The sequence below is a fragment of the Palaemon carinicauda genome, chromosome 19 (genome assembly GCF_036898095.1).
Source record: "Palaemon carinicauda isolate YSFRI2023 chromosome 19, ASM3689809v2, whole genome shotgun sequence".
NCBI lineage: Eukaryota > Metazoa > Arthropoda > Malacostraca > Decapoda > Palaemonidae > Palaemon > Palaemon carinicauda.
Window position 1 is genome coordinate 113,140,268 of NC_090743.1, and position 13,952 is coordinate 113,154,219.

Genomic DNA, 13,952 nt, shown 5'->3' on the forward strand with positions numbered 1-13,952 from the left:
ATATATATATATATTTGGGCTCAAGCCATGGCATCCTGATGGAAGGTTCCTTTTTGGTAGCTTCCTTGGGTAAATAACTACTAAGATATTCCCAGAGAATTTAACCACAGGTTATCACAGAATTCTAACTTCTGGAGCGAGTATCCTAAAGGTTTCCCTTTTAAGACATCGTATATCAACAGGGGACGCATGTATTAACGCGCCACATAGCTATCTACACCCCGAACAGAGTTAATGCTTCGGTGTGTAAGGGCGGGGAATAGCTGGGAGCCGTTCCATAGCTAATCTCATCCGTGGCTACTTTTGGTACTCGAGACGTAAACAAATGGGCGCCATTGCTTAAATGACGTCACGTCCATCTTCATCCTTTGTACAGTAGCTCGCCTTACTTAGACGGATTTTCCCTGTGCTCACTTTATCGTCTTGCATCTTTATCATGTCGCTACCTTCGGCCTCGCCTTCTTCTGGAAAGTTGAGTACAAGGTTCCAGTATTGTTTAGTTAAGCTCTGACCGTAAAGTAAATTTTACTTTTCGAGATATTTGATGTTTTGTGGCAGAGCTGTGCCTCAACCGGACCCGCCATTTTATGGCGTCGTTGTTGTTCTGCATGCCTTATTTAGTTAGCCACAACAACGCTTCCGGCCTTATTTACTAATCGATAATATTAGTTTATTTAGTCTTCATAGCTAGGAACTTTTATATCGTGTTTTGACGCTTTTTTACCGGTCATCGATTGACCCATACCAGTTGGCTGCTATAGCCCCCAGGCCAGAGCGCCTATATCAGTGTTCATGCATGATTTTATCAGTGATCCTAGGCTTACTTATGAAGATAGTGGCATTATTTTACAATACTATTGACTGTGATGCAAGTGTTTTCGCCTTCAGGGACCATATAGGGGATAGGTTAGTTAGTGTGCCTTCCTAACCTAACCTACATGCAGGACCCCTATATGCTTCCTTCATCCCCCTGCCCTTGGGCATTCCCTCTGTGTAGCCTTGCTCCCCCTACCACGTAAGGGGATCAAGCTCTTATCAGAGTATTTTATCGCCTCTCTGTCCTCCCTAAGGGAATGAACCCCCCTTAGGGTTGCGCCTGAGAGTGAGGAACGGCTAGTCCTTCCTCTATTGCTAGGACTAAGTCTACGACTTTCCTGCGATAGCGATATGTCTTCAATCCTTCCTAGTTCAGGACGTACATCCCTGCTCTATGTTAGGTTTTGGAGGGGTTAATTCTGTCCCTTGCTGAAACTGTACCCATGCACCGTTTCAATCAGGCTGCCTTACCTTAGGTTAGGGAGTGTCCTCCCTTCCTTAGTGGCCGCTCTGGTACAGAACCCCTTCCATGGAAGACCCTTCTCTTCTCCCCTCCCCACCTATCTCTTGTATAGCCTAGCCTATACTTAGGTTAGCCTATACCCATCTGTCCCCTGTCCTACAACTCCTCCTTAGGGTGGAGTGATAGGGCTACCTTGAGCTTCTGTGTACAGTCCGCTCTGGTACATATACCCTTCATAGTGTCCTATGGGGTTAGCCACTGGATGTGTTCTGTATGCAGAGGTCTCACCCCCCCCCCCTTTTGGGTGTCCCCTAGCCCTCCCTTGGGCTACCCTAGCTCCCGGTCCTCTGCGGCCCCTGCTTCTGGGTGATAGAGTCAGCCTCTATCATGGGTACACCCACTCAGGGGGGATGTCTGGGAGTCCATGGCCGGACCCCCTATATCCCTCCCTCTGTCTCTTTCACTATCCGGGTGCCGGTCCCTTGCCGCCTCCACTGTCGGCGATACCCACCTCCTACCTTGGTGACTCAACCCATATCCCCTTGGCCGCCAGTCCTCCGTGTGCCGGGGGACTGCCGCCTGCCGCCGGCTTCCAGCCAATGGCTCTCCCCCTTCCTCATAGCTTGGTCGTCCGCCCGCCGGCCGGCCCCCGGAGTTCCGGCATCCACTGCCGGCAACCCGGTTCTGCTATAACCATCCTTGTTCCTGTCACCAATCCGGCAACCTCCGGCTGCCGGAGCCGCCGCTCCCTCTGCCGGCGTGCCGCCGCTGTGCCGGCGCCCGCCACCCTGGTATTACTCTTGACTTTTATATTGTCTGTACTAATGCCAGAAACTCTGCTGGAGCGGCCTCCGGCGTGCCGGAGGTCTGCCGGAACCTTCCGGAGGCGTCAAGACGACTTGCACCCCCTTCTACTAGCTATCATCTAATACTGATAGCCCTACACTGCAACCAGATGGCTTGTTTACGTAAATGGATCAGTACCTTAGTACTGTTCAACTGGTAATCATGCTGTCTTCTTGCATTTTACAGATTTCCAGCATGCTGCGTGTATCTTAGCGCAGCTGGTTGCCGGAAGCCGTTACCCTTTGGGATCCTTTAGCCCCCTAATTTGGGACTGAGTGGCCTCAGTCCCAACCTTATCCTTGACAATTCCCATGGAATTCCATTTGCCCTATGGACTTCTACTGGAATTCTATCCTGTGCCTTCGGTCACCTCGGATTGTCCAAGGATGAAGCTTATGGTAACCAGCCGGGCGGGATGCACGGAGTATGTTTCTTTCCTATCTCAATCCTCTAAGCATCACACCCTTTATCAAGTTAAAATTAATGATTAATATTAACTTAGTTTAAGAGCCATTCTTATAACTCCCCCCATACTCATTTTCTCTTTCTTCCACAGGAGGAGCAGATGAAGTGTGACTTCGACTTCTGCGCTGTGAAACGCCCGCACTTCTACGGGCATACGGCTTGCAGGACTCACGCCCCTTGTGCTAACAAGAAAGGGGATTTGAAATTCTGGGACCCGCTGAACTGTACGGTCTGCCAGGCTCGCCTAGTCGATGCCTTCCATAACCCTCCCTCAGCGGAGGTCAGGGACACTTCTCGGGATAAGCTACGCAAGTGGGTGTGTGGCTTCCAGAAGAATGCCACCGGACCGTACCTGGCCACTGAAGAAATGAGGTCCCTTTTGTTCCCAAAGGCCTCTCCTGATTCTGTGGTGCCCAAAGATTTGATCCCCACTGTCCAAATTACGGTGGAACCAGATGTAGTCATGGCCCAGTCCATGCACGAGTGCCACCTGGATTCCGAGAACGACGAACACATGTCGGATATTTCGGTGGGCACGGAGAAGACCCTTATGGCTCAAAGTGCGGAAGATGATGAGGACCAGGTGGAATACACCGAGTCGGAGCAAGAGGTCGCTCCTCCCTCCATCACCGCCCCTACTCCTACACCGACGGAAGTGTGTCTCCCGTCTACCTCCGCTACCCCGGAACCCATGCCATCCGCACAAGAGATGTTCCGGATGATCAAAGCCATCATGGACGACAGGCTGAAAGAAAATCAGGAGTTCATCAGGTCCATGATAGGATCCAAAGAACCGAAGAAGATCTCGGTTAAGGATCTCCCCGCTTGCTCACACGCCAACCCATGGAGGTATGCTGAGCATATGGTTATCGCGACCGGCAGGATCTTCGTCAGCGACAAGATCGGCACGGTCCCCCTGGAAGACGTGGAGTTCTTCCCAAACTTCGAGGCCTACCCGGACTGTTACGTCCGACTTCGTTCTGAACCTGCCTCTAAAGAAGAGACCGAACCAAAGGAGGAGATAGTGTTCGATCTCGCGAAGACCCAGGCTATGCTAGCCAATACGTTTAAAAGTAGGGGTTTTACCTGCTCTAAGCTTCCAGCCCTGAGCAAGAAGCACCCTACCTACGTCGCACCCGACGATGCAGTCCTTCCATTCATGGAAAAGGCCTTCGCTGCGTGCCTCAAGGCTGTGGAAGAGGGAAAAGCCTGCCCTGCACTGGAGGAGTGCAGACCCTTCTCCATAGTGACTCCCCCCGACGCTCGACACTGGAAGGACATCCAGCATACTTTCGTGGTGGGAAAGCTAGATCCTGACGTCGCCGGACGTCAGTTTAACGAAGACCTCCCGAAACTCAACGATCACCTCCTTCGTCGGGAACAAGATACGAAGGAGAGGCTCGCAGCATCCATGTCCCACCAGGTCCAACTCGATATCATGGCCTGTGACACCAGAGTACCAGACCACTACATGGTACTCGCCAAATCCCACATGGCAACCCTGGTGAAGGATATGTACCACTTCATGAAGGCTAGGAGAGCCTGTCGTGAATTCGTGTTCGCAGGTGCCACTGTGAAACACGAACCCCGAAGGCTGATTTCCTCCAACATCTGGGGTAAACACCTCTTTCTTTCTGACCTTGTGAAGGAGATCACCGACAAAGCCGCCACGGAGAATAGGAACCTTCTCTACAAGTGGGGCATGTCAAAAAAGAGGAAATCCTCTCAGGACGACGGACCTCAACCTAAGAGGAAATCCTCCAAACAGAAACCCCAGCAGCGTCAACCAAGACGACAGTTTCCGGGACCCGCTACTCCCCAAGTGGCAGCTCAGCCACAGCAGACCTTTCAGCTGGTCACCCAACCGGTCTTGTCACAGTCACCGGTTTTCACCCCTGCTTTCGAGCAACAGACGACTACCTTTCGTCCCAAAGGTAGAGGCTCAAGCAGAGGTACAGGCAGAGACGAGTCTCGCCGTCCCTCCAGAGGCAGAGGAAGAAAGGGAGCTAGCGGCCGAGGCAGTAAGCCCTCGGGACACCAGAAGCAATGAAGTGCTTCCGGTGGGAGGAAGACTCCGCCAATTCCAGGATCGTTGGACCTTCGATCCCTGGGCACACAGCATCGTCAAGAAGGGTCTAGGCTGGAGTTGGACTCAACCACCCCCAACCTTCCAGCAATTCTTCCAACAATCAACCCCCCTTCTGGAAGAATATGTCCTAGATCTCTTGAACAAGAAGGTGATAAGGAAGGTAAAGTCAACCAGGTTCCAAGGGAGACTGTTTTGTGTCCCCAAGAAAGACTCCGACAAACTCAGAGTCATTCTGGACTTATCCCCCCTCAACAAGTTCATAGCGAACGACAAGTTCAAGATGCTGACTCTTCAACAAATAAGGACCCTTCTGCCTCGAGGTTCTTACACGGTCTCCATAGACCTGGCGGATGCCTACTGGCACGTTCCAATGAACCATCACGCTTCCTCCTACCTAGGATTTCGACTCCAAAGGAAAAGCTACGCCTTCAGGGCCATGCCCTTCGGCCTCAATGTGGCCCCTCGGATCTTCACAAAGCTGGCGGACGCCATAGTACAACAGCTCCGCCTCCGAGACGTCCAGGTGATGGCCTACCTTGACGATTGGCTAGTCTGGGCTCCATCTCCCGAGGATTGTTTAAAATCCTGCAGCAAAGTCACCCAGTACCTAGAACACCTGGGATTCAAGATAAACGTGAAGAAATCTCGCCTCTCTCCAGCTCAGAAGTTCCAATGGTTAGGAATCCAATGGAACCTTCAGTCACACCGCCTTTCCATTCCCCAGAAGAAAAGGAAGGAAATAGCAGGGTCTGTCAAACGACTACTGAAATCCAAGCGGATCTCAAGACGCCAGCAGGAACGAGTTCTAGGCTCTCTACAGTTCGCCTCAGTGACAAACCCAGTGCTTCGTGCACAGCTAAAGGATGCCGCGGGAGTCTGGAGACGTTCTGCATCCATCGCTCGAAGAGACCTCAAGAGACGGCTCCCAAACAGACTTCGACTTCTCCTCAAGCCGTGGTCGGAAGCAAAGGCCCTGAAAAGGTCCATTCCTCTTCAACACCCACCTCCATCACTCAACATCCACACGGACGCTTCGCTGGAGGGTTGGGGAGGTCACTCCCACCAAAAACAGGCTCAAGGCACATGGTCTCCCCTGTTCAAGACGTTTCACATCAACATCTTGGAGGCCATGGCGGTCCTTCTAACTTTGAAGAAACTCTCCCCGCCTCCCTCGATCCATATTCGTCTAACCCTAGACAACTCGGTGGTAGTTCGATGTCTCAATCGCCAAGGCTCAAGATCGCCCCAGATAAATCAGGTGCTTCTTCCAATCTTCCGTCTGGCAGAGAAGAAGAAATGGCACCTGTCTGCAGTTCACATACAAGGATTCCGCAATGTGACAGCGGATGCTCTATCTCGGACCAGCCCGATAGAGTCGGAATGGTCTCTAGACGCAAGATCATTCTCCTTCATCTCTCACCAAGTCCCAGAACTTCAGATCGATCTCTTCGCAACGAGCGACAACAATCAACTTCCTCGGTATGTGGCCCCGTACGAGGACCCCAAGGCAGAAGCAGTGGATGCCATGTCACTGGACTGGAACAGATGGTCCAAGATCTACCTGTTCCCTCCCACCAACCTTCTGCTGAAAGTCCTCTCCAAGCTGAGAACCTTCAAAGGGACAGCGGCCCTAGTGGCTCCCAAGTGGCCCCGGAGCAACTGGTACCCCCTGGTCCTGGAGCTGCAGCCCAAGCTGATCCCTCTCCCGGGCCCAGTTCTCTCCCAACAAGTACAGAAGTCGACTGTCTTCGCTTCATCATCGAAAATCAAGGACCTTCATCTCATGATTTTCTCTCCCTAGCCGCAAAGAAGAGGTTTGGGATCTCGAAGAAAAGTCTAGACTTCCTCGAGGAATACAAGACCGAATCCACAAGACGGCAATACGAATCATCTTGGAGAAAATGGGTTTCTTTCGTCAAGGCAAAAAATCCTAAGGAAATCACCATTGATTTCTGCATGTCCTTCTTCATTCACCTTCATGGACAGGGATTAGCAGCCAATACGATTTCGACTTGCAAATCGGCCTTGACTAGACCACTACTGTATGCCTTCCAAATTGATCTGTCCAGCGACATCTTCAATAAACTGCCGAAAGCATGCGCTCGTCTACGCCCAGCACCCCCACCGAAACCGATCTCCTGGTCATTGGACAAGGTACTCCATTTCGCCTCCAACTTGGATAATGATTCATGCCCTCTCAAGGATCTGACTCAGAAAGTTATATTTCTCTTTGCTCTTGCCTCAGGAGCCCGAGTCAGCGAAATAGTGGCATTGTCAAGAGAAGAGGGCCATATCCTGTTTACTGATTCAGGAGACATTACCCTCTCCCCGGATCCGACGTTTCTCGCTAAAAACGAATTACCCACCAAAAGATGGGGCCCCTGGAGAATATGCCCCCTGAAGGAAGATGCCTCTCTATGCCCAGTAGAGAGCCTCAAGGTCTATCTTCGCAGAACTTCGAACTTTGGTGGAGGCCAACTCTTCAAAGGAGAAACATCGGGCAGCGACCTGTCACTGAAACAACTAAGAGCGAAAATCACCTACTTCATTCGCAGAGCGGATCCTGACAGTACACCCGCTGGTCACGATCCTAGAAAAGTTGCATCGTCTCTGAATTTCTTTCAGAGTATGGACTTCGAAAGCCTTAAAAGCTTTACAGGCTGGAAGTCCTCGCGTGTTTTCTTCAAACATTATGCGAAACAAGTGCACGAAGTCAAACATTTTGTGGTAGCCGCAGGTAGTGTTATGAAACCTGCACCTAACTCTGCATAGAACAGCGAGTTACTTGGGACTCTAACTCTTCGGGTGCCTATGTTGACCCCCGAGCGATACATAGTGATGTCGAAAACACTTAGTGCTTTCTTATAACTGTTCTTATCCCAGGTGAAATGTCATAGTCGTTACACAAGCGCCGCATGCCTAGAGCATGATGTGTTTTAATTAAAGACTGACGTTCCTCGAGAACGAATGCCTACTAATAAATTTGAAATTCCCTTTCAGATTCAAGAGCAAGTCTTTATTACTATGTACATTATAATTCACTGTAAATTAACTTTACTTATTACTGTAAATTATTTTAATTTTTCTGCAATTGTGAAATAAAATTCCTATTTTATTACCTGTGCGTCTCAATCCGCTCCTACTTATACTATGAAATATATGCCTGTCATAGTTTTATTATCCCCTTCCCTATGGTTCATGGAGATACTAAGATCCTAACCCTTAGTATATATTCACTCTTACAATGTAATATTCCAATACGAATACTTACTCTTCATACCCTAGAGACGAAACTAACCTTCTTAGCACACAGTGCCTAACCACCACTTGTCTGCCCTCCAGAATGTTCCGATATGAATGCCAACCATTCAGTCTCGTCTCCAAGTTCTTCAGGTTCTTCTAGCAAGGTGAATAGCCCTTCGATAACCACTTTGATCTCGGCATGGCCGTGGGGACTTCACTGCCAAGGGGGGCAGGAAGATTCTTCCCCACGTTTCCTTTATTAAGATTACTATGCTACATTGTTCAAAGCCCTTGGCGCTTACCCAATAGGGGAAAATCTACCACGATACATTGATTCTCTGGTATTCTTCCATCAGGACGCCATGGCTTGAGCCCAAAAAACGGATTTTGAGCGAAGCGAAAAATCTATTTTTGGGTGAGATAGCCATGGCGTCCTGATGGACCCTCCCTGCTACTTCGTCCAGTTTTTAGGTCCCGCTCTGCTCTGCTGTATCATGGTGATCGGCAAGCAACTGGCTTCAGGATGAAGACGGACGTGACGTCATTTAAGCAATGGCGCCCGTTTGTTTACGTCTCGAGTACCAAAAGTAGCCACGGATGAGATTAGCTATGGAACGGCTCCCAGCTATTCTCCGCCCTTACACACCGAAGCATTAACTCTGTTCGGGGTGTAGATAGCTATGTGGCGCGTTAATACGTGCGTCCCCTGTTGATATACGATGTCTTAAAAGGGAAACCTTTAGGATACTCGCTCCAGAAGTTAGAATTCTGTGATAACCTGTGGTTAAATTCTCTGGGAATATCTTAGTAGTTATTTACCCAAGGAAGCTACCAAAATGGAACCTTCCATCAGGACGCCATGGCTATCTCACCCAAAAATAGATTTTTCGCTTCGCTCAAAATCCGTTATATATATATATATATATATATATATATATGTATATATATATATATATATATATATATATATATATATATATATATATATATATATGTATGTATGTATGTATGTATAATTGATTAAGTTTGTTCATGAGCATAGCAAGTGCAAAGTTAATGTTAATGAAGTCCTAACAAATGAATTTCCAGTGCACAGCGGAGTACTCCAAAGGAATGTGTTGTCACCTATGTTGTTTATCCTCCCCATGGATTTGGTAATGCGTGGAACAGTCAAGGAAGGTGGGAAAGGATTGGACTGGATTGGTGATAGGAATTTAGCAGACGTAGAGTATGCTGACGATGCTTGCTTACTGAATGCATGAAATATCAAACGAGGTTGGGCTGAAGGTGGCGCTTGGAATATTGCCACTGGGGAAATTGCCACTGGGTCAATTGCCACCGGGAATATTGCCACTGGGAATATTGCCCACCTAGGAATATTGCCACCCGGAAAATCGCCACCATATTTTTTATTTTTTTAATTAAATGAAGTGAAATTATTTCTCAGTATAAAACTGTAACTCTAAACCCATAGGAATGGTTTAAAACAAACAAACAGACCTACAACTTTATTCCCTTATATCCCCGACTTTTACTATCAGTTTTCCATTTAAGATTTTCCTTGTTATCTGTTATTGTTTCGACAACTGTTTACCTCTTAAGATTTTTAGATAGGTTTCCAAACCACCATTATTTAGGAAATTTTTAAGTTGTTTATAAACAAAAATATCACAATAACGAATTTTAGTATTTAGAGGTTAGTATTTCTGGAAACTTCAACCCACAATGGTGTCCATCATTAAGAGTGAACGTGGGAACGATATGCTTGTTGATGAGCAACAGTTCATGTACCATAAACATGGAACAAATAAGGACGGTACAATTATATACTGGGTGTGTAGTCAACGAAAGAAGAGAAACTGCAATGCTAGACTACATACAAAAAAAAAACATCGGACAACGACTTTGAAGTTTTGCAACATGTAAACGAACATAAACACTTGTCAACGAAAGATCGTGTAGATGCCAAAGTTGCGCCTGAATCGTTAAAAGAAAAAGTGAAAACGTCTCATCAGTCAAGTCGCGTCCTGGTAGATCTAGCTACTGCGTCTCTCGATGAATCTGTCCTATCTCAAATGCCCAATACAAGTCACATAAGCAGGAATATTAGGAAGTGGAGACAAAAACTTTCAAATTTTCCTTCCGTTCCATGTGGAAGGGCAGGCAGGATATTCGATACCACTAGAATTTACAGTCATAGACGGCGGGAAAACTTTCCTTCAATATGATTCAGGTATCAACGATGTGGATCGCATATTGATGTTTGCATCTGATGCTGGGCTACAAGATTTAAAACGGTTCAAGAATTGGGCAATTGACGATACATTTAAAGTTGCTCCGGAATTTTATTATCAACTTTTAACCGTTCATTTACAGCAAGATAAACTGAGTATACCACGTGTATTTGCTCTTTTACCTAACAAGACCGAGGTAACATATAGAAGAGTTTTTGAAAAATTGAGTGAATTTTTAGGTGGTGAAGAAACCGAAAATATTACAATTGATTTTGAAAAGGCTTGTTTTAATGGAATAAAGGCGGCTTTCCCAGACGTTTTTCTTAATGGGTGTTTCTTCCATTTCTCTCAATCGCTTTATAGAAAGATAGTTGAATTGTGTTTTAAACAAGAATACCACAACAACAATGAATTCTCTTTAAAAATGAGACATTTTTCTGTCCTTGCCTTTGTGCTAACTCAAGATGTTATTTGGGTTTTCGAAGAACTGTCAGATGATGATGCCATACCGCAGGAATTTCTCGCTTATTTCGAATCTACATACATAGGAATTGAGAGAGGGACAAGGAATAACAGACGAAGAGTTACAGGTACATTTCCACTAAGTTTCTGGAATGTTTATAGCCGTGTAGTCAACTCTTTACCACGAACAAATAACAACGTAGAGGCGTTTCATAATTCGCTTAATAAATCAGTAAGTAATGCCTACCCCAATATCTGGCGGCTGATTGACGCACTTAAAAATGAAGAACGCTTAGCAACAATTAAGAGAATCCATTTTGAACGAGGGGACTCACTTCCCGACAAAAAAAAGTACCAATATTTAAACGCCAAAATAAAGAACATTCTATTGAAATACAGCACTTATAATGATAAAATTAGATATTTACGTTCAATTGCATATAATATGCATGTTTTTTAAATAAACAAGTTCTGTTTTTATTTATGTACTCTATTTTTTTTTATGTAATTTTTTAAAAGTGTTGGAAATAAACAAGTTCTGTTCTGTATTCTTTCTCCTATATATTTCCTTAATGTAATTTTAAGTGATATAATATTCCTAAAACTATATTAAAAAGTAAATAATTTGCTGTTGTGTATTCTTTATTCCATATCGTAATTCTAAGTGATTTAAAGTTCATAAAACTATATTAAATGAAAAAAATTAAATTTTCGTAGTGGCAATTTTCCGGGTGGCAATATTCCTAGGTGGGCAATATTCCCAGTGGCAATATTCCCGGTGGCAATTGACCCAGTGGCAATATTCCCAGTGGCAATATTCCGGGTGGCAATATTCCCGGTGGCAATTGACCCAATGGCAATATTCCGCGCACGGCTGAAGGTAAATAGAAAAAAGACAGAGATGTTGAGAACTGAATATGCAGTGGAGGATGAAATATCATTGGAAGGAGAAAGGATGAATGAGGTGGAATCCTTTAAGTATTTAGGAGCTATGATCTCTAATACATGGTCTATAGAATTGGAGTTTAATGGAAAAATGAAAAAAGCAATTCAGACAATGACTAGGTTAAGTAAAATTTTAAAATCAAAGTGCCTGAAATTACATATAAAAATCAGGCTATATATCAGCTTAGTGAGATCACTGTTAATGTATGAACATGAGTCGTGGTATGACAGTGAAATGATATCTAACAGATTTTGTAGATTTGAGAACAAAGCACGACAGGATTCGAAATGAAACTAGAAGATAGATTACTCAGGTGCCATATGTGGGTGAGATCATGATGAGGGGTAGATGAAGATGGTTTGGGCATGCTCTTTACACTCCCCAAGAGAGATTAGTTCACCAAACTTCAGTTGGGCTCCACAAGGCACTAGAAGAGTTGAAAGATCCAGGCCTACATGGCTGAGGACCATGAAACGTTAAGTAGATGATGAATAGAGAGGTATTGATTTGAAAGCTCAATATAGAGACGACTAGCGAAATCTAACCGAGGCCCTTTGCTTCTTATGGGAGAAAACGGGAACAAAATACAGGAATGCAGAGGGAGACGGAATGAGATTCTCAACTTGGCTAAAAGTTTAACTGTACTTATATGCGTTTATATTAATATACATAAACAAGCCCACACCTGTATATATATATATATATATATATATATATATATATATATATATATATATATATATATATATATATATATATATATATATATATATATATATACATATACATACATGTACATACATATATAGATATAGATAAATAGATATATATATATATATATATATATATATATATATATATATATATATATATATATATATATATATATATATATATATATATATATATATATATATATATATATATATATGCAAAAGCCAGTAGGAAATAATAAAAAGCTTTAGTACCAAGCGCTTTCGTGCATTTTAATACACTTCTTCAGGGTACAATAAAAAGTGAGACATAGTTGAAGGACGTCAATAAGTAAAATAGGATAAAAACAAAAAACTAAAATTTGTTTTGAACAGTAGAGAAATGATAGAAAAACATAGTCAGCTAACTAGCATTGTCAAACAATCAAACAACCCACAGCCAAAATTTGTACTTGAACGGAAACTGGTCATAAACACACAAAAAAGGTAAACACAAATTATATAATTCTTAATTGTTGAACAATATTGGTCATGATGAAATTATCCAATTTATATAAACCAGCACTAATATTAAAAACACTAGTGCTGGTTTATATAAATTGGATAATTTCATCATGACCAATATTGTTCAACAATTAAGAATTATATAATTTGTGTTTACCTTTTTTGTGTGTTTATGACCAGTTTCCGTTCAAGTACAAATTTTGGCTGTGGGTTGTTTGATTGTTTGACAATGCTAGTTAGCTGACTATGTTTTTCTATCATTTCTCTACTGTTCAAAACAAATTTTAGTTTTTTGTTTTTATCCTATTTTACTTATTGACGTCCTTCAACTATGTCTCACTTTTTATTGTACCCTGAAGAAGTGTATTAAAATGCACGAAAGCGCTTGGTACTAAAGCTTTTTATTATTTCCTACTGGCTTTTGCGTATACCAAGTCACGTGATCCTTGTGGCAGTAAAGCATATATATATATATATATATATATATATATATATATATATATATATATATATATATATATAATATATGTGTGTGTGTGTATAATACATACATTGTGTGCGTGTACTCTTGAATTATTTTTTTTTTCACTTGTATGGTATTTTTCAAACCAAAGTCTTGCGATAGAAAATGCCATCAATAACCAATTCATGATACAATACTTTTATCTTATATTCAAAGTATATGGCTGAGTGATCGATTAATCTTTTTACCCTTACTCCTGCACAAAAACATACACTAGAAAAGTCAGCTTTGGTTTTCCTTTTGAAATGGCGCTTGAAACTCAAGTTGTGGCGAAGGAAGGAATGAAGCCGTAGATGCGTCCGGTTGCTTTGCGGACTTACCGGCGGCCAGTGTGAGCCGCATCTTGATGTGCGGTTTGATGAGGACGGCTCCGGCACAGATCCAGTAGGCAAGGGCCTTCTTCCACGTGTCGAACCACAGGACTCTCGACCAACAGTGCAGCAGGCCGCTGTTCTCGCTCCTGGTCGGGGGAAGACAAAGAGAAAGAACAAAATTAGAATTTACTTGGAAAAGTTAAATCGATATTCAATTCTCTGTTTTTTTTTTTTTTCTTTTTTTTATAAGCTAATATCACACTTATACTTCTTAGTTCAGATTTTATGAAAGGTTTGTTTGGAAATGAAAAAAAATAGAGGTAATCAGAAGGAA

At 43.8% G+C, this 13,952-nt stretch overlaps 1 protein-coding gene across 1 annotated transcript in view; it reads right to left on the bottom strand.

Moving 5' to 3' along the window:
• Nucleotides 1-13,952, bottom strand: part of LOC137658308 (uncharacterized) — a 58,727-nt gene that overhangs the window by 19,665 nt on the left and 25,110 nt on the right. Inside the window, exon 3 of the mRNA XM_068392981.1 lies at nt 13,625-13,764. Coding sequence (XP_068249082.1) covers nt 13,625-13,764 — 140 coding nt within the window. The remainder of the gene's footprint in view (nt 1-13,624; nt 13,765-13,952) is intronic.